Source organism: Pelodiscus sinensis, chromosome 2, assembly GCF_052426305.1.
Source record: "Pelodiscus sinensis isolate ZL-2025 chromosome 2, ASM5242630v1, whole genome shotgun sequence".
Lineage (NCBI taxonomy): Eukaryota > Metazoa > Chordata > Testudines > Trionychidae > Pelodiscus > Pelodiscus sinensis.
Genome location: NC_143053.1, coordinates 253,497,719 through 253,524,562, shown reverse-complemented (window position 1 = coordinate 253,524,562; position 26,844 = coordinate 253,497,719). Strand labels below are relative to the sequence as shown.

The 26,844-nt window shown below is 46.6% G+C and overlaps 1 protein-coding gene and 1 long non-coding RNA gene across 2 annotated transcripts in view; one reads left to right on the top strand and one right to left on the bottom strand.

The window, feature by feature from the left end:
• Positions 1-26,844, bottom strand: part of VIPR1 (vasoactive intestinal peptide receptor 1) — a 179,386-nt gene that overhangs the window by 75,647 nt on the left and 76,895 nt on the right. The window contains exon 3 of the mRNA XM_075922882.2: positions 22,996-23,103. Within this exon, the coding sequence (XP_075778997.1) occupies positions 22,996-23,103 (108 nt within the window). The remainder of the gene's footprint in view (positions 1-22,995; positions 23,104-26,844) is intronic.
• LOC112545381 (uncharacterized) overlaps positions 1-26,844 on the top strand; it is a 43,097-nt gene that overhangs the window by 7,370 nt on the left and 8,883 nt on the right. The gene's annotated exons all lie outside the window — the stretch shown is intronic.

Here is a 26,844-nt window from a genome sequence, read left to right as displayed (position 1 = left end):
TAAGTGAAAAAAGGAGGAAGTTCTCAAATATATGAAAAATTGTCCCTTTTGGAAAGCTGGGATTGAAAATGATAGCGCAAAATAAATACAATACAAATCTTTACCCATGTTTTGACCAGATCAATTTCCCATCCACTTTGCACAAGAGTAAACTAATACAGAAAGCAAAGGAGACTGAGGCCATGAGGCCCTGATCCTGATCAAAGGCTTCTATGTAACCACCTTGAGCAGTTCCCTTGATTTCACAGGGCAACGCACAGTGGTAAAGATAAGCACATGGCTAACTGGTTGCAGGGTTAGGGTCTTAATATCATGTACTTCCATGCTAGGTCCTTTGCTTTGCATATAGCTTGTAAAGGTACATCTATCCAGCAGCATTATTTTGCAATAACTGACATTACTTCGAAATAACAGTGCGTCTTTACAATGCAAGCCTCATTTCGAAATAATGGCAAGCTGGAGGACTTCTTACTCTGACTCCTGTAGCCCTCATTCCTCAAGGAGTAAGGGAAGTTGAAGGAAGAGCGTTCTTCCTTCGACTTCCTGCTCCGTAGACAGCGCCAATAGCCGAATTAAGCTATTTCGACTTCAGCTACGCAGCTGAAGATGCGTAGCTTCATTTGACTTTTGCCCTGCAGTGTGGACATGCCTGTCAGGTGTTTGTGGGGACAGCCACTAACAGTAACTGACTCATATCTGAAGGGTCTTCTCACATAATATTCAACTTGGCACCGTTCTCCCCTGCATAGTGAAGCTAGATAATGCTATGTGGGATGACTCAGCTCTGCAGTACAAACAGCAAGTGCAGGGAGAGGACGCCATTTCCAGAGAAGTGCCATGTTGCAGGTGTGTTATGACAGACGCAGTTCCTTTCCATCAATCATTCTATGCTTGTTTTAAAGCGCTGAGTAAGAAACCCAAAATAGCATGATGTGTGGCATGAAGACAGGCTCCCAGGATACGTGGGCTGAATGCATTAAAAATAGCTTCTGGCACATACCAGATCCAAAGGGGTGACACACTTTTTGCTGGTGTATCTATACTGGCAACCCGCCTCTGCGTGGAGACCCAGTTTACACTGGCTCTTCTACCTACAGAGTCAAACCACCTCCCTGAACGACAAAACCTAGACCGGCAAATGGACTTCTTTGCTGGAATAGCTGCGCTGACACAGGAGATTGCTCCACCTTCGTGTGCATCCCAAATTGCCATCCACATCCAGTTGCAATCTGCAAAAATGGTCCATGGACAGACTTGCAGGGCCTCTGAAGAAGGCAGAGGGGGCGTGGCTCTGAGCCTCTAGAAGGGGTGGAGCCTTAGGTGGAAGGGATGGGGATGAGGCTAGCCTCCACCAGGAAGCTTCAGCACTGCTTGGAGCACACCACCCCCCCCCCCCCCAGGCCGTCCTCAGCGCTGCTCAGAGCATGTGGTGTGGAGCTCCAGCGGTGATTTAAAGAGGCCAGGGCTCCGTCCTCCATGGCTGCTGCAGTAGCAGTGGTGACAGCTGGGAGACTCGGGCCCTTTTGAATCACTGAGACCTGGGGCAGTTGCCCCTTTGACCTGTCCCCCTCACCTCCTTAGGCAGGCCTGTCCATGGATATCTGCAACAGTAGATGCAGATAAAAAGCAGAGAGCCACAGGTTTGCAAGGCTCCAGCCTTAGCTATAGTGATGTCGGCAATGGGGATTTTTTTTCATGCTCTGGATCATCACATCTATGCCAGCAAATCTTTTCAGGGCAGACCTGCCTCTGGCCACGTAGGGTGGGATCCACAAAGTGTTGCATTGCAACACTCAGATTTACAGAATCTAATTTTAGGTCTCTAGAAAATCCCAGGAACGCATTGCAAGCCGCGCAGCCTGAGTTAAGCTCTTTGGCTCTTGGACAGTGGCTGGAGAGAGAGAGAGGTGCCTAGCAATGTGATCCACACAAACCAGCACACGAGGAGAGGAGTGGCCTGAGGCAGCCCCTGGGAGATGAAGTCTAGGTTGCAGGAAGGTGCCTAGCTTTGCTTAGTGATCCACAAATGGGGGACCTACCACCGGGAGTTAGGTGGCTCAGGTGCCGAAAGGGTTTTCTTTTAGTGATCCACAAAGGAGACAGGCACCTGCCTTGCTCCACAAAAAAACAGCAGGAGGTTGTGGTGGCCACCTTATATCTTTGAGCCAGTGGGTAGCACATTTAGCTGTGATGTGAGAGACCCACGTTCAATTCCCACCTCTCTGCCAGCAGGGGGGGATAGCACTTGAATGGGGGGTGGGAGTCTCCTACTTCTCAGAAGAGGCTCACTCACTATATGCATTGAGATATGGGATATTCTGTGGGGGGCACTCCTCAATCTCTCCTGAAGCTGCAAAGGAAGGAACACGGGATTGGAGAAGGGGGAGTGGACCTCGGGTGTCCCATCTTCCAGGTGGGTGCCCTTCCCATTCAACGAGCGTCTTTCCCTCTTTCTGGCCTAGCGGCTAAGTATTCATCCACTGTGGTGTAGCCATTGGCCCGGAGAGATGGAGAATGATAAAGCTGGGTTGAGAAGTCCCCTCATAGGCCGTTTGAAAATGTTATGAATTCTCATTTTGTTTGTGCCTTGAGCAGCATTGGTCTGGTTGTGTAGATACTCTTGCCAAATAGGCATCTGGGGTATTCTTTGACCCAGTCTCAGCTCTCCATTCCCGTCCCTTCTTGTTTGCCACCCACTCTGCCAGCCCACCCATGCCCTGGTCCAATGCCCTTCAGTCATGGATAATTCCCAGAATTCTTTGCATCAGCTCCAGTAAGTCGTCAAAGAGGGCACAGCTGGTACAAAGCATTCTGAAGGGCATATAAACATCAGGAGCAACTGGGACTGTTGGTGTGATCAAAAGAATGAAGGGGGGACTCTGTTCTGTTTCTTTTCTTTGTCTTTTGAAAATGACCAATGTAATTATGTGGAGACATAAAAGGAGGAAGAAACAGCCTTGCCACATGTGGGTGAAGATAAAGACGCAAGAGATAATGGGCGAGGCTCGGGGGCAGGAGCTCATTGGGGACTACACGCTGGAGGAGGGGTGCAGAAGCAGAGGAAGTAGGATGCAAGGATAGGAGGAATTTGAGAGCTGGCAACCAGTATAGAAAATTTCAGCCCAGAGGTTTAAAATTTGGCAAAGTTATACCCAATCAAACCTAGGGGCTTATAATCAAAAGTGCCAGGCAACCTGTGCTGCCCTATCATTAGAGCCCCGCAAATCCATGGATATCCAATTTATATCCGCAGGTGCCTGCATCTGCGCCTGACCCCCCCCCCCCCTCCTGTGCATGAGGCAGCTGGCTCCTGACCCCCATGATGCTTACAGAGTAACCGGTTACCAGTTCACACGCCTAGTGGCATGAAACTGCATATACCCTACACACTACCACCAGTGTACACATGCCCCTAGCAATCACTGTATAGGAATAAGAGCTTGTCTAGGCCTTAAAAGTGCACCAGAGTAACTAAACTGACTTCACACTCAATCTAATTAAACTAGAGGAAACTCCTAATGTTGAAGTACTTAAACCAAGGTGACTGTTGCATATATAGATTTTCCATAACTTGGTAAGCTACCAACATAAGCTAAACAGAAATAAGTGAGGGTAAAATTCATTTAAGTGCCTCTTCATTGGGGTTTAATTAGACCCATTACTATTAATTAATTTAGTTACGGTAGTGCATTTTTCTAGCATAGTTTATGTCCACGTGGCAATGGATGAGTGTGATATGCAGCTCTTGTGGACATTTGCATGCTAGCTGTGATCTATCTAGCTTGCTAAAAATAGTCGTGAGGAGGATACAGCCGTGTGGGCTGTGCAACATGCCCCTGGGTATGTACACACGCTGCTTGACTGTGCGGATGCCTGTGCCACCACGCCCTCATGGCTATTTTTAGCAAGCGAGCAAGGTGAAAGCTAGCACAGGTGCTGCAAATCATACTCACAACAGAGTGTAGATGCAGCCACGGACGAGGCTTTAGTTGGCTAGGTTGACCACTCGCTCATGCTTCCTCTGCAGAAAAGTCATGGGGCCTGCCACCATCAATCACTGTTGATAAAAATGCTTCAGTCCAGATAAAAAAGCCGACAAAGAAAACGTGAGCCACATAAGCATTTAATTGGCCCACCTATACACCCCAGAGCTGCTGTGCAATATGATTGCTAATTTATGCAGCGGGTACCCACAGGCCTTTGACTGTTTTGGTTTTTTTGGGTAAAGTACTGCACAACGCCTCCAGGATAATCACTATGGAAATGAAAAGAGATTAAAAAGACTGGGACGTTTCAGCTTAGAAAAGAGGAGACTAAGCGGGGGATACGATAGAGGTCTATAAAATCATGACTGGTGTGGAAAAAGTGAATAAGGAAAAGTTATGTATTTGTTCCCATAACATAAAAACAAGAGCTCATCAAATGAAATGAATAGGCAGCAGGTTTAAAACAAACAAAAGGAAGTTTTTCTTCACACAGCACGTAATCAAACTGTGGAACTCCTTGCCGGAGGATGTGGTGAAGAGTAGGACTTTAACAGGGTTCAAAAAAGAACTGGATACATTCATGGATGTTAGGTCCATCAATATTTATTAGCCAGAATGTGTAGGAATGAGGTCCCTAGCCTCTGTTTGTCAGGAGAGAAGATGACAGGGGAAGGATCCCATGAGGATTTCCTGTTCTGTTCACTCCCTCAGGGGTATCTGGCACCGGCCACTGTTGGAAGACAGGATACTGGGCTAGATAGACCTTTGGTCTGACTCAGTATGGCCCCTCTTACGTTTTCATGTAAATCAGGTGCACACACCATTAAGAGGAATAAAAACAGCCTAAGCTATCGAGTAAAAGTGAGGTGGGAAAGACAGTCATCCATTTAGACTGGCTGGGTTTCAATACAGTCAGCAAGAGCATCACCTCCAAGCATAACCAGAGCCCGTCTTTGGGTAAGAAGGAAAGGAAAGAAGAGAAAGAAGAGGAGCAGGCTCCTCAGCATGCTGGTATTTTGGGTGCTTCTTGGAGCAGGCATCCCAGCACTCTGGGAGTTTGGGCTGTTTCCTAGGACAAAGAGCAGTGGCCCGAAGCTAAGGAGCAGCTTAGGCTATATACCCAAGAGGAAAAATTTGCAACAACGGGTGTCAGGAGGTGGTCTATATTCCAGACTAAGGCTCTGTCTGTCCACAGTGGTCTAGCACCGTTCTATTGTATGTAGATTCTTATCCTTCTCCTTTCTGTAGTATCTCAGCATCTTTCTACTGGACTGTCCCGGTAAGACTTCCTGCACTAAAACACAAACCCTGGTCTGCTCATGAACCTTCCCTGGAGACTTGCTATGAATATCCATTGCCTTCTCAACATGCGTCACCATCCCTGTTGGTCAGAAGACTGCAAGGGTATTATCGATGTGAAGCTGCTAAGGATGATTCAGACCTAGAATGCCTTCTGCGTTCATTTTTTATCAGCTCTGTGGTAACCCCATCCCATTATCACTTTTTCCTGCTGCCTTGTTTAACTCTGGGTTCCCACAGCAGGGACATGTGCAAGTGTCCAGAGTTCATTAGTGATTTTGATCGTTACCCTCACTGGCTTCCTTTGTTCATCAGTGGGGACAGCCTACCAGGGTTGGGCCGTTGCTATGTGCAGGCAAATATTTGCCGACCCAAGTAAAAGCTGAGGGAACAGGCGCAGTGTCGTAGATTTGGTACATTCAAATGCTTTAAAGAATCTGTCAGAGTATGTCTACACTACCCTCCTAATTCGAAATAGGAGGGTAATGTAGTCATACCGCATTTGCAAATGAAGCCCGGGATTTGAATTTCCCGGGCCTTCATTTGCATAAAGCCGGCCGGCGCCATTTTTAAATGCCGGCAGTTCAAACCCCGTGCCGCGCGGCTACACGCGGCACGGAGTAGCTAGTTCGGATTAGGCTTCTTAGTCTGACAGATCAGGCCAGCCTCCGGATCAATTTCCCAATGTCCTTCTTGCGTTATTTCCTTCTTGCAAAGAATACATTTCTGTGGCATCACTCTCAGGCTCGGCTTGTTGTGACACTTCCTACAATAACCACCTGCTGGAGGCAGTGCTTCTAAATACGATGTGAAATGGGGAGCATGTTGGCTCTCGCTGGCTGGTTGTGCTCTCTAGAACTTGCTAGACGGGGGGGATGCCTGCCTACACCCAAGAATACAGGGGATCACCTGAGAGCTACCGTGCTACCATGAACAAACTGACGAACAACATTAATTGTTTTATTTTCCATTATCTAGTCAAATTTTAATTTGTTGGTTCCCTTAATGCTAAAAATCTCCTATCCCCCTATGCAGATCAAGGCCCTAGAACCACTCATGCTCAATGCTAAGGGCCATATTTCAGGAAAGGTATCTGAGAAAATCTGAAAGGGCTAGAAATGAGCAGCAAGAACGAGGGAAAGGGAACAGAAGCGAGAAACACAAGGGTTGCATCTATTGTGGTGGGAGAAAGGGATCTGACAGGTGTTCCCTCTAATCTGTGTAGCAGCAAAGCTTCACAGGTGATTAATCAGACCTGCCCAATCAGAGGCTCAGGGCTTTGTGCCGCACAGCTTACAGGGAACACTGGATCTGACCAAAGTCTCCAAGAGTCTCTCTAGATGCTAATGTAATTCGAGGCAGCAAAACCACTAGAACTAATGATAATATACCGGGCTTGGAAGGCCTAACCAGTACAAGCAAATAGCAGCTGAAAAGAACACTTGGGCATTCCATTTTCAGATGGAGAGGCTAGTGTAGGGCACCAGCAGAAATAACTCACGTAATGAAGAAGAAAATATACTCGCTAGGCCTGAATGCACACATGGAGTTAGGCATTAGTTTGTCCCAGATTAAGTAAGAGTGTGTGTGTGTGTGTGTGTGTGTGTGTGTGTGTGTGTGCGTGTAAGCATGCGAGTGACTCTACAGTGGGCAGGAGAGGGGGCGTAGAACATTTCACTCAGGAGGTGGGAAATTTTGGATCCAGTCGTGCTTCTAAACGACTCTTTAACGACGTGTCCAGAGTGCAACAGCTGAAGTGGCTGAGAGAGCCTTATGTTGCCAAACGTGGCCCACTGGTTACAGAGGCAGATCAAATCCCTTCTCCCGTGCAGGTGTGGGGGGTGTCTCCCATATCCCATGTGGGTTCTCTGAACATGGGACTAGACATAATGAAGTAAACCCTCCTCCCTTTCCTGCCCCCTGTTGCGTGTGTGAACTCACCTGATCCAGGAGGGGGCCTATGAGCACGCTTCCTGGATCAGGCCACACCCCCGATGTCGGCCTCCGAATGCCTCTCTCACCCTGATTTAGGAAATGCTTCGGTGGGAGACAGCCGTCTGCATGTCTAGAAGGAGGCACCAACGCACATTCCAAAGGCAGAGCCATTGGCAATGAGGGAACCCGGACTGCAAAAACGTAGGGGCTGAGCAACTTTAGGTGCCGCCACGGTATGGCAGGGGGGCTGTGCATAGCAACAGGGCCAAATCCAGGACTAGGCGCCCATCGGGGGCTCGTACCCCATTCCTCCCTCACCTCCTTCCACTTACCCTTCCCTAGCCCCTTTTCTTGATGTACAAAATAAAGGACAATTGTGTTCAAAAATGGAATCTGTCTTTATTGTACAAAACTGGGGGAGACTGGGAAAAGGAGGTGGGAGAGGGGAAGAGAGAGGCTGGGAGAGGGGAGGGCAACTACAATGATCAGGGGTTGGGAACAGGTCCCATATGAAGAGAGGCTAAAGAGACTGGGACTTTTCAGCTTAGAAAAGAGGAGACGGAGGGGGGACAGGATAGAGGTCTCTAAAAGCAGGAGTTGGGTGGAGACGGTGCATATAGAAAAGTTCTTCATTAGTTCCCATAAAGAAGGACTAGAGGACACCAAAGGAAAGGAATGGGTAGCAGGCTTCAAACTAGTAACAGAAAGTTGTTCTTCACAAAGCAAAGAGTCTACCTGTGGAACTCCTTGCTGCAGGAGGCTGTGAAGGCTAGAACTGGAACAGAATTTAAAGGGACGTGAGATCAAGTCATGGAGGTTGGGTCCATGGAGTGCTATTAGCCAGGGGGTAGGAGTGGTATCCCTGCCCCAGGTTTGTGGAAGGCTGGAGAGGGATGGCACAAGACAAATGGCTTGGTCACTGTCTTCGGTCCATCCCCTCCAAGGTCCCTAGGGTTGGCCACTGTTGGCAGACAGGCTACTGGGCTAGATGGACCTTTGGTCTGACCCAGGACGGCCATTGTAAGCTCAGGGCTCAGGGTCGGGGGTCTCAGTGGACCCCCTTGATTTTCATGCACACCTGCTCCTGGGTGGCCAGGCTGGCAGCTCTCCTGCCCTAGACGGCCACTTTCCTGTGCCTAGTGCGGAGATCGTGGATGAAGTCCACGATGTCCACACTAACCCAGGCGGGTGCCTGCCTCTTGCGATCCCGGGCAAGCTCCCGGGAGCCGCCAGCCTGGTCCCGGGAAGAGGGGGAGGGCTGGGGGGCATCGGGTGACTGGCTCGAGCCGTGCCAGGTGCAGGGTCTGCTGGCTGGGTGCTGGCAGGCTTGCACTTGGCACGGGCACCGTAGCCAGCCCGTGCCCCTTTAAGGGGTCCGGGGCCGGGAGGGGGGCAATAGAGTTTCCCTGGTGTTGGCCAGAGTGGCCACCAGGGAAACCTGGGGAGGGCTAGCCTCCCACTAGTTCGAACTAGGCTTAATCCTCGTAAAATGAGGATTACCTAGTTCGAACTAAGCACTCCGCGAATTAAGTTCGAACTAGCGGAGACGCTAGTGTAGCGCCTATGAAAGTTAGTTCAAACTAACATCCGTTAGTTCGAACTAACTCTGTAGTGTAGACATACCCTAAGTGACAAGTGAGATAAACGCAGTGCGAGACATTTTATGGTTTCCATCTTGTATCTGCCACAAGCCAGGATATGAGACACTGGAAGCAAACAGTTCTTTATCAAGGAGGAAATTTCATTCACTAAATATTGGCTTCCTGACATTTTCCACTGCAACTGTAAACACAGATGACTCTGATTCTCCACTGCCCTGTACCTTGGTTTAGCATTTATATCACTGCAAAGAGACCCAGAATGGACATAAAATGCTGCCCAGTTATTAATTTTCTCCTTGGCTTTTTTATGGGGCTTTGTCACCGTGTTGTGAGTACTTCACAATCATCCTCAAAAAATTTAGCACCTGTGTGAGGCAGTGAGGTATTGCTATACCCACTTTACAGAGGGAAATGGTGGTATTTTTACATTCACTTTGCACGAGTGTCAGTAACTATATAAAATGCATGGCCATGAACAATCTATGAAGAATGCATGGCCCACTGTTTCTACTTGGAAACAATTTCAGTGTATTTCCTTACCCTTGGGGATAACAGGCCACTTTCATCTGTCCATAACATTGTTACCAAGGGAGTTTTCCCATCTCATGAGTGCGAACAGAGCACGCCCTGAAGTTCTAGTTCCACCTCTTCCTAAAACACAAACAGGTACCAAACTGAACCTGCTCTGAGATCCAAGTGAGACATCAATACCTCTTCCTCAGCTATGTCCATCCTCATCCTCCCCTGCCTTGTGGTCACTTATTTTCTCCTTCCTTCTTTCATGTACACCAGGTTGTCCTTGTGTGCTATTGAACCCCAGTTGCATTGCCACTCAAGACAATTAACCCATTCCAGGCTCTGCTGACATTTCACCCTTGGGTTTTCATGAACAACCACAGGCCAAACTGCCGAGGGGTCTAGGTGGGGCTTGGATCACTAGTTTATCTCCAACACAGCTGCGAACCTGAAAGAAAACCTCCCTGGGTTATTAGGTTGTCACTTTCAGGCTACTCTTAGGGTGTGTCTAGACTACATGCCTCCTTCGACGGAGGCATGTAGATTAGCCAGATTGGAAGAGGGAAATGAAGCCGCGATTAAAATAATCGCGGCTTCATTTAAATTTAAATGGCTGCCCCGATCTGCCGATCAGCTGTTTGTCGGCAGATCGGGGGAGTCTGGACGCGATGCCCCGACAAAGAAGCCTTTCTTCATCGACACAGGTAAACCTGGTTTCACGAGGCTTACCTGTGTCGATGAAGAAAGGCTTCTTTGTCGGGGCATCGCGTCCAGACTCCCCCGATCTGCCGACAAACAGCTAATCGGCAGATCGGGGCAGCCATTTAAATTTAAATGAAGCCGCGATTATTTTAATCGCGGCTTCATTTCCCTCTTCCGATCTGGCTAATCTACATGCCTCCGTCGAAGGAGGCATGTAGTCTAGACACACCCCTAGTGTGAAGGTTGAGGATCTCTCAAGACATCTGGATAGACTAATCTGTAGTGCTAGGGAGGAGCTGGTGGTTGTGTTACATGTAGATACCAATGACATAGGGAAGGGTAGGAGAGAGGTTCTGGAGGCCAAATTAAGGCTGCTAGGAAGGAGATTGAAATCCAGGACCTCTATGGTGGCATTCTCTGAAATGCTTCCAGTTCCACGCACAGGGCCAGATAGGCAGGCAGAGCTTCAGAGTTCCAATGCGTGGATGAGATGATGCTGTACAGATGAGGGGTTTAGATTTATTAGGAACTGGGGAAACTTTTGGGATAAGAGGAGACTATACCAAACCAAAATGGAACCAGACTGCTGGCACTTAACATTAAAAAGTTTGCAGGGCAGTTTTTAAATTAAGGGCTGGGAGAAGGCCAACGGGTGCGGAGGAGCACATGGATCAGACACAGACATTTATTAGGGGAAGTTCTATTAATAGAGATGCTCTATGTTCTAGTCAGGAGTAGAGGATGGAAGTATGGGTCAGATCAGATGAGACACAATCAAATGAAAAAGAGTCTAACATCAGGAAATGGCAGACAGATAAACAGTGACACATCATTTAAGTGCTTATACACAAGTACTAGAAGTCTAAATAATAAAATGGGTGAACTAGAGTGCCTACTTTTAAAGGAGGATATTGATATACAGTAAAACTCCAATAGTTCGGTATCCAGTTATCCGGCACTCCTGATAGTCCGGAATCAACTGGAACCCGGAACTGCTCAGGTCAGCCACTGTCACGGCTTAGCCACTGTGAGCCGCATGCATGCTCACGGCCCGTACCATTCCACTCACGGTCCCCAGCGCACACAAGTCCAGCCTGCACATACTAGCAGCCGGCCACTGAGCACAGGCAGCTGCTTTGGGACCCAGACATAAGGTTGTGGGAGAAGGAGGATTGGGCGACAGCAGGGATGGGAGGTGTTTGGCTCTGGGGAAGGGAAGGAGAGGGGATTGGGTTGCGCATGGCAACCCAGCCAACTCATTGAAAAGCTAGTCACTCAACGCAGGTGCCCCAGTGCCTGGAGAGTGATGCGCAGCTGTACCGGTGGCTCTGGGGGTGGGAAGAGGGATTGGGTTGGGAGTATGCCCCCTTATTGTACCTGCTGGTACTCCGGCATATCCAATAATCCGGCACCACCTGGGTCCCAAAGGTGCCGGATTATTGAAAGTCTACTGTAATAGGCATTACGGAAACTTGGTGAAATGAGGACTATCAATGGGACACAGTCACACCAGGGTACAAAATATATCGGAAGGACAGAACAGGTCTTGCTGGTGGGGCAGTGGCACTATATGTGAAAGAAAATGTAGACTCAAATGAGGTAAAACTCTTAAATGAGCCAAACTGTTCCATAGAATCTCTATGGATAGTAATTCCATGCTCCAATAATAAGAATATAGCAGTAGGGATATATTATCAACCACCTGATCAGGACAGTGATAATGAGTATGAAATGGCAAGGGAGATTAGGGAGGCTATCAAAATAAAAAACGTAGTAATAGTGGGGGATTTCCTCATATTGAATGGGTACATTTCACCTCAGGATGGGATGCAGAGATAACATTCCTCGATACCTTAAATCAATGCTTCTTGGAGCAGCTGGTTCTGGAACCCAAAATGGGAGAGTCTATTCTTGTTTTAGTCCTAAGTGGAGCACAGGATCTGGTTCAAGAAGTAAATATAACTGGACCGTTTGGAAATAGTGACCATAATGTTATAAAGTTTAACATCCCTGTGGCAGGAAAAGGGGAACTACACAAAAATGAGGAAGTTAGTTAAACAGAAATTAAAAGGTACAATGACAAAAGTAAAATCTCTGCAAGCTGCATGGAAACTTTTCAAAGACACCATAATAGAGGCCTAACTTAAATGTATATCCCAAATTAAAAAACACAGTAAGAGACCCAAAAAAGTGCCATCGTGGCTTAACAACCAAGTAAAAGAAGCAGTGAGAGGTAAAAAGGCATATTTAAAAAGTGGAAGTCAAATCCTGGTGAGAAAAATAGAAAGGGGCATAAACTTTGTCAAATTAAGTGTAAAAATATAATAAGAAAAGGAGTTTGAAGAACAGCAAGCCAAAACCTAAAAAAGTAATACCTAAATGTTTTTTAAGTACATCAGAAGCAGGAAGACAGCTAATTGACCAGTGGGGCCTTTAGATGACCGAGATGCTAAAGGAGCACTCAAAGATGATAACGTAGTTGCAGCAAAGCTAAATGAATTATTTGCTTCAGTCTTTACGGCTGAGGATATTGGGGAGATTCCCAAACCTAAGCCATTCTTTTTAGGTGACAAATCTGAGGAATTGTCCCAGATTGAGGTGTCATTAGAGGAAACAAATTGATAAACTTAACAGTAACAAGTCACCGGGACCAGATGGCATTCACCCAAGAGTTCTGAAAGATCTCAAAGGGAAATTGCAGAACTATTAACTGTGGTTTATAACCTATCCTTTAAATCAGCTTCCCTACCTAATGACTGGAAGATAGCTAACATGATGCCAATATTTAAAAAGGGCTCTAGAGGTGATCCTGGCAATTAGAGACAGTAAGTCTAATGTCAGTACCAGACAAATTAGTTGAAACTATAGTAAAGAATAAAATTGTCAGACACATAGATAAACATAATTTGCTGGGGGAAAGTGAACATGGTTTCTGTAAAGGGAAATCATGCCTTACCAATCTGCTAGAGTTCTTTGAGAGGGTCAACAAACATATGGACAAGGGGGAGACAGTGGATATAGTATACTTAGATTTACAGAAAGCCTTTGACAAGGTCCCTCACCAAAGGCTGTTAAGTAAAGTAAGTTGTCATGGGATAAGAGGGAAGGTTCTTTCATGGATTGATAACAGGTTAAAAGAGAGAAAACAAAGGGTAGGAATAAATGGTAAGTTTTCCGGGTGGAGACAGGTAAGTAGTGGGGTCCCACAAGAGTCTGTCCTGAGACCAATCCTATTCAACTTTTTTATAAATGATCTAGAGAAAGGGATAAACAGTGAGGTGGCAAAGTTTGGAGATGATACCAAACTGCTCAAGATAGTTAAGACCAAAGCAGACTGTGAAGAGCTTCAAAAAGATCTCACCAAACTAAGTGATTGGGCAACAAAATGTCAAATGAAAAAGTAATGCATATTGGAAAACATAATCCCAACCATATATACAATATGACAGGGACTAATTTAATTACAACTTATCAAGAGAGAGATCTTGGAGTCACTGTGGATAGTTCTCTGAAAACATCCACTCAGTGTGCAGCGGCAGTCAAAAAAGCAAATAGAATATTAGGAATCATTAAAAAAGAGATAGAAAATAAGACAGAGAATATTTTATTGCCTCTATATAAAATCATGGTATGCCCACATCTTGAATACTGCATACAGATGTGATTGCCTCATCTCAAAAAAAAATAGTGACATTGGAAAAGGTTCAGAAAAGGGCAATAAAATGATTAGGGGTTTAGAATGGGTCCCATGTGAAGACAGATTAAAAAGACTTGGACGTAACAACTTAGAAAAAAGGAGACTAAGGGGGGATATGACAGAGATCTATAAAATCATGACTGGTTGGAAAAAGTGAATAAGGAAAAGTTACTTACTTATTCCTACAATAAGGGTTCAAAAAAGAGCTAGATAGATTCATGGAAGTTAGGTCCATCAATGGCTATTAGCCAGGGTAGGTAGGAATGGTGTACCTAGCCTCTGTTTGTCTGGAAATGGATGACAGGAGGGGGATCACATGATGATTACCTGTTGTTCCCTCCCTCTGGGGCATCTGGTATTAGCCACTGTTAGCAGACAGGATACTGAGCTGGTTGGACCTTTGGTCTGACCCAGTATGGTCATTCTTATGTTCTTAATGAATTCTGATCATTCCCCTGACAATCCAATTATGTAGTCACAAGCAATCTTACTTTTGTAAGATGAGGTTCTCCCCAGCCTCTGCCATGTAAGAGGAAACATGAAGTCAGACACATTTGCTTTGCTCCGCCCTCAGGGGCTATGCTAGTTGGAAGTTTTCTTCATTGAAATTGTCTCATAATTTCCAAGAAGCAGGTAATCTGAGCTCAGTTTTACTAATTCTCTTGAGTGTCTTTAAAAAAACAACAGTGAGTGAATTTTGTATTTTCGAGGGTGAAGGCTTAGAGCCGTGGTCACCAACCAATAGATCGTGAGCTACCGGTAGATCTCAGGGGCTCTAAGAGTAGCTCTTGAGCCCTCTCTGAACGGCGCACCTGCGCAGTACATTTACATTAGATTTCCTCATTTGAGGAGCAGCTACTCACTGAGCAACAACACAGGTGAGTAGCTGCCAGGAATGGTGGGAGCTGGGAGATCGGGAGGGATGAAACACCCCAGCCAGCTGACTGTGGCTTCCACAGCTGGAGCTAGGAGCAGCCTCCCTGGGCTAAGCGCAGGGCAGCCGGACTGGAGGGAAGAGAAGCAGCTGCCCAGCCAGCTGGCCATGGCGCTCAGCCGGGGTGCACCACGCTCCACGTGGGCTGGCGCAGAGGAGAAGCTGCCTGGCCTGCTGGCTGTGGCGTTCAGCCCAGAGGAGGCTGAACTGTGCTCCAGCTGATTGGGCGGCTTCCCCTCTGCGCCTGCCTACGTGGAGCTTGGTGGCACCCTGGCTGAGCTCCATGGCCAGCTGGCTGGGCAGCCGCTTTTCTTCGCTCCAGCCTGGCTGCCCTGCGGTCAGTCCGGAGGGAGCGCGGGTCGGAGGTTTCCCTCCGTGGCTGGTGTAGGGAACTCCCTGCCCCCAACCTTGTTCCCTCTCCTCTGCCCCAAACTTGTCCCCCGCCCTCCTGGCCACCTGTTCCCTCTCCCTTGCCCCCCGACCCCGCTGCAGAAACCTGCCCCCCCCTGCAGAAACTTGTCCCACGGCACCCTGCCCCCCCTGCAGAAACCAGTTCCTTCTGGCACCCTGTCTCCTACTACAGAAACCTGTCCCCCTGCTCCCCTCTGCAGAAACCTGTCCCCCCCAGCACCCTGTCCCCTGCTGCAGAAACCTGTCCTGGCACCCTGCCCCCTCTCCCCTGCCCCTACTGGCACCCTGTTCCCTGCCCCAGAATCCACTAGCACCCCTCCCCAGTACTGTGTCCCCTGCTCCCAAATGACTTTTCTATGGGTCAGTGACCCCTGCCATTCTCATAAATAAAGACAATGCAGAAACTTTTTGTGTTTAACATAGTATTCTATTTAAAAATGAAGCCTGGCCAACAAACCCCCAATTGGGGCCAAGCCCCCATCTGGCCACAACCACTCCTGGGCCGTGTCCAGACTCAGGGGTTTTTTCGGGAAAAGTAGCCTTTTCCCGAAGAAACTTCCCCTGCGTCCAGACTCAAGCCGCGTTCTTTCGAAATTATTTCGAAAGAACGCGGCTTTTCTTTCGATGGCGGTAAACCTCGTTTCACGAGGAAGAACGCCTTCTTTCGAAAGTTCCTCTTTCGAAGGAAGGCGTTCTTCAATGTAAAGAGGCCGTCTTCGAAAGAGAGCATCCAGACTCGCTGGGTGCTCTCTTTCGAAAAAGCGGATTTCTCTTTCGAAAGATCTGCCTGCAGTCTAGACGCGATCTTTTGAAAGAGGCTCTTTCGAAAGATGCTTTCGAAAGAGCCTCTTTCGAAAGAAGCCTGCAGTCTAGACATAGCCCTGCACTCCCCCTTCCCCAGACCCTAGATCTGAGCCTATCAAACACTGGAACCTCCTGCCCTCAGCCCCTCACATACCCCAACCCAAATTCCTGCACCCTCACATCCGCAAGCCTATGGCTTGCTTAGTATCCCAAAACTGCCCAGCCTGGAGTCCCCTCCCCAAGCCAGTGTCCCTTTCTCCACCTCCTCCTGCATCCAGATTTCCTCCCAGAGCTAGCACCTCTCACCCCTTCCCACACCCAAATCCCTCATTCCCACCCCAGAGCCTACACATCCTGTCTCAACACAGCAAGGGTCCAGCTAGACTGCAGGAGTTTTTCAGGATTCTGGAGATATCCCAGAAAAACTCTTCTGCATCCAGAGTTGCGATTGTTCTTCCGCTTTTTTAGTGGAAGAGCAAACAGGCTCTTTTGGTCACCCCTATATTCCTCTTTCCACAAGGAATAAGGTGGCTTCCAAAAGAAGGGTTTTTTTTTCTGACATTTGGTCCAGTGTAGACAGGCCAAATGTTGGAAAAACCTCTTCCTACAGAAGAATAAAAAAAATAAGCAGTAGTATAAGGATTGGGGATAGCAAGTGATGGAGAGGAGGAGAATAGAGAGGGCGGGGCTTCAAGGAAGGGGCGGGGCTTCAAGGAAGGGGCGGGACAGTAGATCTTGGCTTGGTCTGTCATTTAAAAAGTGATCTTGGGTGTAAAAAGGTTGGAGACCACTGGCTTAGAGCATTGTTTGGAGACAGTTTCTCAAAACAGTCTTGTAGCTCAGGACAGCTGTGTAGTGACACATTTTGCTACTTTGGCTGTTGCTTTTTCCTAGGAACTGACATGCTAACCAATGGCAAAATTTAGGGAAGTTTCTGAGTCATGGGGAAAAATCTATAGAAGCTGGTTTTGTGTTGAAAGCACTTGAGTGGGACTCAGGAGATATGCATTCAGTTCCTGCCTTTAACACACAATTCCTTTGTGACCTTGGGCAAGTCATAGCACCTCTTCCTCAGTTGACCAGCAACAAAAAGAAATAATGATTCCTTTCTCCTACCCTTTGTCTTGTCTATTCAGGCTGTATGCCTTTAATAGCAGGGACTGTCACTTACTAAAGGTGTATCTACACAGCAAAGTTATTTTAGAATAATGGCTGTTATTCTGAAATAACTATGCGAGTGTCTACACAGCAGTTCTGTAATTTTGAAATAACAGATGGCTTATGATGACTTCTGTAAACCTCATTCTATGAAGAATAATGCTTATTCCGTAATAGCTTTTTCGAAATAAGGCACGTGTAGATGCTCCACTGCTGCTATTTTGAAATAGCCCGTCCCCAGGGCCATTCTAAGTTATCCCTCCTGGGGCTCTAAATTGAGATAGCACGACTATATTAGGGAAGCCTGCCTCAGACTCATTTTGAGGCTTCCCTGCAGGGTAGATGTGCTATTTCAAATTAAGCTATTTCGGAATAACTATTCCAGAATAGCTCATTCTGGAGTAACTGTGCAGTGTAGACATAGCCTAAATAGATATGAAACCAACAGCATAACTCATTTGAGGCCTGCAGGGGTTTCTGTAGAGAAAATAACAACACACTAACCAACAGGCTTATAAATTTATTTGCCCATGAGTCATGCTCTAAACTCAGCTTTTCAGAACTTGTAGACCAGAGAACTAACCCATTTTCCCGTTTGGCCTTCTTGTGCTCGTTACCTGTCAAGTTAACACCTTTTCTATCTGTTATAAAAAAGATTTTATTACAGACCACAGCAGCTTGTCCATTTTATACATCAGAGAGTTAATTAACTAGAGGCCCTGGTTATCGGTCTTGTATAAAGTGTTATTACATATACTAATTTTATTTTCATGGCATCATTGTTATACTAGAGCAGGGTTTCCCAACCTACGGGTCAGGACCCAAATAAGGGTCACCATTACATTTCAAAACGGTCGCCAAGTGTCTCCACAGGTGGCTCTGCTCCCTACCCCAATTTTTTAATTGCCTTGGGTCACCAAGTCTTCCTGAATTGTCAAATTGGGTCCCTATTTGGAAAAGGTTGGGATCCGCTGTACTAGAGAGTCTCACTGAAAGCCAGTTGGAGTCAGAACTACTTCAGAGTAGCTTTTCCCAGGTCAGAGAAGAGATGAAGTATGACTCCGTGGGAGGGTATTTCCTTGCTACTTGGGAAACGTGGGTTCAAATGCCTGATCGGTCACAGACTTCCTGCTATGGCTTGTCACACCACTTCTCTGTGACTCCTCCTTCTTCTGTGAAGTGGAGATAACAACACTGCCCCGCCTCACTGTGGTGTTGTGAGAATAAACACAGTAAAGATTGTGAGGCACTCACATATTAGGATCAATTTAAAAAACAACAAATAGTCTGGTAGCACTTTAAAGATTAAAAAACCATGTAGATGGTATCATGAGCTTTTGTGGGCACGGCCCACTTCTTCAGATGACGGGTTATCTGAAGAAATGGGCCGTGCCCATGAAAGTTCATGATACCATCTACATGTTTTATTGGTCTTTAAAGTGCTACCAGGCTATTTATTGTTTTTTAAGTTTATCCTGTACAGACTAACTCAGCTACCTCTCTGAAGCTTCAGATATTACGGTCATGGGGATCATCACATTGGTATCATAAGAACAGCCATACTGGGCCAGATCAAATGTCCATGTAGCCCAGTATCCTCTCTGCCAACAGTGTCTAATACCAGACTCGCTAAACTGAACTCCAGAAGATAGATTACAGCAGTGGCGGCCTTCCTTCTATTATAGACAAGGCTTGAGTCTCTCTGCAGTAAAACAAGAGCTACCCTTTACATAAGAACACAAGAACATAAGAACATCCATACTGGGTCAGACCAAAGGTCTATCTAGCCCAGTATCTTGTCTGCCAACTGTGGCCAATGCCAGATGCCCCAGAGGGAAGGAACACAACAGGTAATCATCATGTAATCCCTCTCCTGTCATCCATTCCAGACAAACAGAGGCTAGGAACACCACCCCTACCCACCCTGGCTAATAGCCATTGATGGACCTAACCTCCATGAATCTACCTAGCTCTCTTTTGAACCCTGATAAAGTCCTAGTCTTCACAAAATCCTCTGGCAAGGAGTTTCACAGGTTGACTGTGTGCTGAGTGAAGAAAAACTTACTTACAGAGACAGATAGTTGAGGAATGCCTATCCTGTGAAATGTATTCTTTCGCCTTCATTAGAAAGCAGTTGTCCTAGCAATGCAATGACATTTATATGGCAGCCAGGCAGAGCTGTATCCATCTCATTACCCCCAAAGACAGTGAATGGAAACCAGGGAATTTCCCACTTTTTTATGCTTGTCCTTAAATTAGCCTCCAGCAGGGCAGCATCCCAGCCTTTATCTGACCCTTCTTCCGAATCCACAGCAGGCTCCATCTTGAAATGATATTACCTATAGAAATACAGATCTCTCTCCCAAACTAAGTTCTTACACAGGAGCCCATCACCATGACATCTAAGTCCTGAAACAACAATCTTTGCAAATGGTCGCTGTAGTTACAGTATTCCTTGAACTACAATGAGTTGGAAACAGTAGTCCAGTTCTGTTCTGTCTTCAGTGCAGTTTCCAGAGTAACCAAGAGCAGAATATGGCTCAAAGATTGCATGTCTATCACCCACCGGCCTCCAGTCCAATAATCCACAGCTGCTAAGATTATCTTGCCTGTGTCTTGCTCCAACCATACGACCTCCTTTGAGCCCCTGCAGAGGCTCCCAAATTTCACGGCATCAAGGTCAGTTTCTCGTCCTTCCCTTCGAGGCCCATCGCAAACTCTACCCGTCCACTCCTGTTTCTGCCTCTCTCACACTGCCTCAGCTCCCGCAATGGTGCCAGTTATAACCGCTCATTTGCCAACTTTGTGTGCAAGCATCTCCTGCCAGGTCTTCTTCTGCGTCAGCCCTCATACAGGAACAGCCTGGTTGTTAACGGCCGGGCGGGACAAGTGGCTCTTACCTCATTTGTTTACAATGTTGGGGAGAAGCATGTAAGCATGCATTCAGCTTGTGTGTATTTTGAAATATGCATCCTCTCTAGTCCATTATTGAACCTGTGTGTCAATATTTTGTCACGGGATGGGCTATTTAACACAAGATTCCTCTTCGCAAGCAGTCCTCGGGCTTTCTTACGTAAGTTCATCACAGTGTGCTAAGTGTCTTACACAACTTCATGGTCCCTCACTACAAGGTTTTCCTCAAGTTTCTACTAGGCACACAGAGGGGAGGTAAAGGGGAAAAGAGCTCGTACCTCTCTGAGATCCTGGTCTTCTTTGTCATTCACCTCCCTTTCTGCCTCCAATTCACAGACCCCAAATGATGAGCTGAATACACTTGTTAACCAGTTAATCACCCAGACTTAATCATTTATCTCCCTATTTGGCCCAGGTCAGGATATACAGAAAGTATGCAAAGTAGGGATGCTAAGGACTAGTCGACTACTTAACTATCTGATAAGCAAATGCTTATCCGATAGTCAAGCTGACTAGTTGATTCCTCCTCCGCCCTTGCTGCTTCTAACAGAGGCAGCAAGACGGGGCAGGAAGAGAAGGTACTTCAAAGAGGAAGCTCTGCACAGAGCCCACACCCAGGCTCCAGGAGGTGCTGCCCCGTTGAAACACCGCAGCGGCGTTCCAAAGGGGCAGCGCTGCACAGAGCCCATGATCAGCTGTGCGGAACTGCTCCTTTGAAACACCACGGCAGCATTTCAAAGCGGCAGTGCCGCATGGAGCCCAACGTCAGCTGGAGAGTCCCTGCCTGACCTCGGGTTCCCTGTGGCATTTCCATGGAACCCGGAGCCACTCTGGGGAGTCCTGAGCTGATCCCAGGCTCTGTGCAGTGCTGCCGCTTTGAAATGCCAAGCAGAGCCCTGGGTCAGCTGGGGAGTCCCCAGCTGATCCTGGGTTCTGCCGAAATGCCACACAGAGCCCGGGGTCAACTGATCCCAGGCTCTGCGTGGCATTTCAAAGTGGCAGTACAGCATGGAGCCTAGGGTCAGCGGGGAACTCAGAGTTCCCTGCTGACCCCGGGCTCCATGAGGGCACTTCTGTTTTGAAATGCACCAGAGCCCCCGCTCCCCCGGGGACTCTTGTACGTTTCAAAGCTGGCACGCTGGATGCAGCCCAGGGCCAGCAGGAAGTCCCGCTGACTCCGGGCTCCACACAGGTGCTTTCTCTTTGAAATGCACATGAGCCCCCGGGGGCTCTTGTTCATTTCAAAGTGTAAGCGTTCTGGTGGAGCAGGATTTCCCACTGGTCCCAAGCTGCTCGCAAAGTTCCGCATTCCTCCTTTGAAATGTACACGAGCCTCACTGGGGGCTCATACATTTTAAAGGAGGAATGCGGAAGTGCCTATCGACTAGTCGAGTAGTCAACATACCATCAACTACTCGAGTGGTAAATTATTCGTTAGTTAACATCTCTCTTGCAGAGTGCTGAGCCAGCCGTAAACTACTCCCGCTCTGTCAAAGGCTACCTGAACATTTTCCAGAAAAGTGCTTTGCAGTGGAAAACTCGGTTTCCAATTGAACATCATTTTTAAGAAAAGCATCTGCTTTCTGTGGAAAATAAATATTTTAGTCAAAAAGTCAAATGCTTAAAGCCCCAAAATTTCTTTCAAAACCAGAAATATTTTGATTTGATGCTGCTGCTGCAGTGTCTTGTGGGAGTTGTAGTTCAATTGTCTCATATCCCCCATCTCCTCTCTTGGCCAGTCACTTTGGCCAGACTACATCTCCCAAGATGCATTATTACCAACCTCTCACATGATAGATTGCCTCCCCAGTCCATGAGAGAAGATTGTGGAGCATCATGGGAGATGAAGTCTGACCAGAGACCCTGGTCTCAAGAGGAGAATGGGAACATGAGGTACCAAAACTACAACTCTCATGAAGCACATCAGCAACATTTCAACCTCCAGATTTTCTGAGGAGAATTTAGAGGGAAACTAAATTTTCCATTTTTGTCAAAATTTTCTAAGGGGAAGGGGAAAACATTTTTCTTTTATCTCTTCTTCATACGTGACTTCTTAGGATGTGTTACACTGCACCCTTAGCTCGAAATAAGATATGCAACTTGCGCTACATAAATTATGTAGCTTACTTTGATTATTTTTTTAAATAGGCTATTTTGAAATTTGGTGCGTCTACATGGCATCAAATTTCAAAATAAAGCACTATTTCAAGACATCCCTTATCCCTTGTGGAATGAGGTTTACAGGGATGCCAGAATAGCGCGTCAGCTATATTTCACAATAGCGGATGCGTTCAAAAGGTGCGTGGTAGCTATTTCGGGATACCCTGAGGTATCCTGAAATAGCATTACAGTGTAGACGTACCCTTAGAATGGGATTTTCAAAATGAACAGCATTGACATAACTGCTCATTGAAGTCACTGGTTAAACTCCCACTGACTTCAGCGGCAGCAGAGTTAGGCCAATGTTCAGTAATAATCCCATGCATGGAGTACAAGGTTTGGGGACTCTGTATATTTTATATAGGACCTAGCAAAGGGGGCATCAACTGTCACTGTGTCTTGTGTCTGGTCACTATTGTAATGTAAAGAAACAATGAAAAAATAATAACCATGAATCCCTGTCAGTAAGCTGGGGATTTGGGCATACCAGTGAGGAGATAGATCCCAGAGTGTAGTCAAGCAGCTTAGCTACTGAAGTACTTACTCATCTCTAACTAATACAGAATGAGAGCATTTCAGACCAGAAGGGAGCACCCAGTCATCTAGCCTGACCTGCTGCCTATCCTTGGCTATTAAACACCACCCAGTTATCGATAACCTGGCTTAGATTCAAACATGATAGCCCTTGACAGCCCCTCTTATTTTTTCAACTCCAGCTGAAGTCACTGGAGAGTAGCTCATGTCCATTACTTCTGAACAGATGTCATGAAATTTTCAAACAACAGCAAGATCACCGTTCATCAGAAGGAAGGTGGAGGGAATCCAGTTTGAAAATACCAAGTGACACTTCTACTAAAGGAACTGTGCAGATTCTCTTACCTAAAGAAGTGGTGAAGTAGCTAAAAAATGTCGGACACGGCATCACCACAACTTCTCCCACTGCTGAGGAGGGCCAGCAGGTTACGTTGTCCCACATACTTCTGCAACCTGCAGAAAGGGAAGAGAAAGAGGTGACCAAATTGCAACGTTCAGGGATTGCTCTGTCTGAGCTGTAGAGCTAAATACGCAGACAAAATCATTGTCGGGCAATATTCCTGGCAACCTTGTGGCTAACCATAGAATGATAGAATCCCAGGGTTGGAAGAGACTTCAGAGGTAATCAAGTCCAGCCCCCTGCCCAAAGCAGGATCAACCCCAACTAAATCATCCCAGCCAGGGCTTTGTCAAACTGGGACTTGAAAACCTCTAGGGATGTAGATTCCACCACCTCCCTAGGCAACCTATTCCAGTGCCTCACCGCCCTCCTAGTGAAGTAGTTTTTCCTAATATCCAACCTAGACCTCCCGTGGCTCCCTCCGGTTTCTTACTCTGTCAATCAATTTCCAAACCTAGACCATATGATTACAGAAGTAAGAGCTGGAAAATGCTATTTAGATTACTGATATCACCCCCATGCTAGTGCTCTAAATGGAGGTTCTCTCACAATACTACACTTTCTCTTAGATCAAAACCAAAAAGGCATTATCAGAAATGTGTGCTAAAAACTCAGAATGAGGGACTTAACTCAGACAAACGGAGAGAAATGAGTGAAATATCGTGGGATTATTTTCTTTAAACACACAGTTTTCAATAACCACACTCCCAAGATCAAGCATTTGTGGTATCCAACATTTTCAGGAATTGGCAGGGAGAAACAGGACAGATCTGTGTAGGACTGAGACAAATCTGGATTACTGGGGAATGATGCATTTTAGAGATGGAAATGCTAGAGATGCTCAGATTAAGTCACACACTCCCCCACTCCAAATTAAAGCACCTGATCTGAACACACCAAGCTGTGCACAAGCTGTTTCTATTTCTTTCTAACTGCCCCATCCCCCAAGCCACTGAAGTTGCCACACAATCAGGTGCAAAATCAAACTCCACCCAGTTACCAATTACCAGGCTGGTTGACGCAGCAGCTGTGTTGGATGGAAAGCGCAAATTATGTCCAAAGCAGATTATTTTTAATCCCCCAAACCAGAGATGTGCAAGAAGTCCAATTAGGATTTTGCTACTGCAATTGCAGCTTTATCGAAACAAAAATATTTTGTGAGAATAAGTCGATTTCAACATTTTGATAGCATGTCTCATTTTGAGAATGTTAAAATGTTTCATTTTGATGCACCAATTCAACTCATTTTGTTTTGACTTGCATATTTTATAACAATTATGTTTTAACGTATTACAGGCAGTCCCCGGGTTACATACAAGATAGGGACTGTAGGTTTTTTCTTAAATTGAATCTGTATGTAAATCGGAACTGGCATCCAGATTAAGCTGCTGCTGAAACTGATCAGCAGCTGATTCCAGGAAGCCCGGGGCAGAGCAACTCTGCCTCGGGCTTCCTGTAGTCAGCCACTGGTCAGTTTCAGCAGTGGCTGACTTGGGGACGCCTGGGGCAGAGCAGCTCGGGTGCTGCTGGGTTGGTCCAGTAGCGCGGCCACTCCTTGGCGCTACTGGACCAACCCAGCAGCACCCCAGCAAAGCATCTGGGGTGCTGCCGGATTGGTCCAGTAGCACCAAGGAGCAGTGCTTCGGGACCAACCGGCAGCACCCCACCTGCTCTATCACAGGCCCCGGGCTTTGCTCCACGTCTCCCTGGTCTGCTGGGGGGGGGTACTAGCTGTGTCCCCCCCCAGCAGACCAGGGAGACGCGGAGCAATGCGGCAGAGGACCCGGGCCGGACCATGGTGCTTCCAGATCAGCGCCGCGGGTCCGGCCTTGGTCCTCCGCCGCTTTGCTCCCCGTCTCCCTGGTCTGCTGGCTCCCCCAGCAGACCAGGGAGACGGGGAGCAGCTTTTCTCGCCCCGGAGAAGGCGGGCGGCGGGACCAGGCGTCCCGCCGCTCCAGTCCTCCGGGGCGAGAAAATCCCCGTTCGTAACTGCGGATCCGACATAAGTCGGATCCGCGTAACTCGGGGACTGCCTGTATATAATATGTAATTCATGTAATTTCTAGATTGTTCTATTTATTCTTAGCATAAATGGCAAAATGGCATTAAAATAAACATTTTGTCACAATTGAAACAAGATATTTCAAAGTTCCTGAATTGAACATTTTCAGAATTTTTGTTTCCTGGGAGGGTTGAACATTTTTGCCTTTTAGTTTGATTTGTAATGAGATAAAAACCCTCCGAATTTCATACAGAGAATGAAAATGCTGGAGCCATTTCCCACTAGCAATCCTGTTTGGGAGTTACCCATGATGTGGCAAAGAACAATTCCCCAAAGGCTAGGAAAAGACTCTGGTTAAGTCCAACATTCCGGAAGGTAGAATCCTTGGGTTGCAAACAAAAATGGCACTTAATAAAATATACTTCCAATTATAGTAAAAGGAACTAGGAAAACCACTTTTGAGGCAGATTTCTTCAATAAATATTATGTACTGATGTGAAACTGCTCCTTTATACCACACTTTTTCACTCACGTTACCCAAGAGTCTGCCTTCACAATCGATCTGCCAAGACTGCATCAGCATCATTGATACCACAGATCAATATGGAGAGAGCAAACGAGAATGCTTTGAACAACCAGAAAGCAGAAAAGCAATCTCTACTCCCTTTGGACATTATAACCAAAGCTGTATCTTTGTTTTTACTGAGATCAATAGAAATTTTCAAATGCCACTCTGAAGTAGGATTATTGGAGATTGTAAAGAAAATAACTGAGAATATCTTCTTCTTGTAACCTCTGCTTTTAGATTAATTAAAACTCATTTTTCCAATTTAATGTAAGCTACAAAGCTCAGCTCTCAAGGGCTGATATTTAATTCCCATGAAGTTGCGGCCAGTAGCCAAAGATAAAGACACCAGAATTACACCCATGGAAAAAGGATGTGGACACATTGGAGAGAGTCCAGCAGAGGGCAACAAAAATGATTAGGGGGCTGGAGCACATGACTTACGAGGAGAGGCTGAGGGATTTGGGCTTATTTAGTCTACAGAAAAGAAGAGTGAGGGATGGATGTGAGAGCAGCCTTCAGCTATCTGAAGGGGGGTTCCAAAGGGGATGGAGAGAGGCTGTTTTCAGTGAACAAGGAGCAGTGGTCTCAAGTTGCAGTGCGGGAGGTCTAGGTTGGAGATTAGGAAAAACTATTTACTAGGAGTGTGTTGATGCACTGGAATGGTTTCCCTAGGGAGGTGGTGGAATCTCCATCCTTAGATGTTTTTAAGTCCCGGCTTGACAAAATCCTGTCTGGGATAATTTAGTTGGGATTGGTCCTGCCTTTAGCAGGGGGTTGGACTCAATGACCTCCTAAGGTCTCTTCCAACCCTAGGATTCTATGCCTGGCTTCTGTACATTATTTTCTGATGCTTCATAGTTAAGCTCCAACTGTATTTTTTAAAAAATATGGACATTTCTCAAACAGCCATTTATCAGGTTTAATCTACCAGGTATGCAAACCACAGAGAAAGATAGTGCCCCCTATGAATTAACCAGTGTGTTGTCATTTTTTAACCCACTAAAAATAAATAAAGTTGCGTGACTTACAACGAGAGACCGCAAGGAGCTCAATCTAGTTATCTTATCAAACAGACAGTTAAGAAGCAACATCTATATGTCTTCACCCAGGGAGAAAATATCTAACTGTAGGAGGCCAATTAGTTTAAGTGACAAAGGCATAACGGACAAAGGCCTATTAAGGTCCAGTGGCTGCAAGTTGACATGAGGACATTTCAAATGAGAA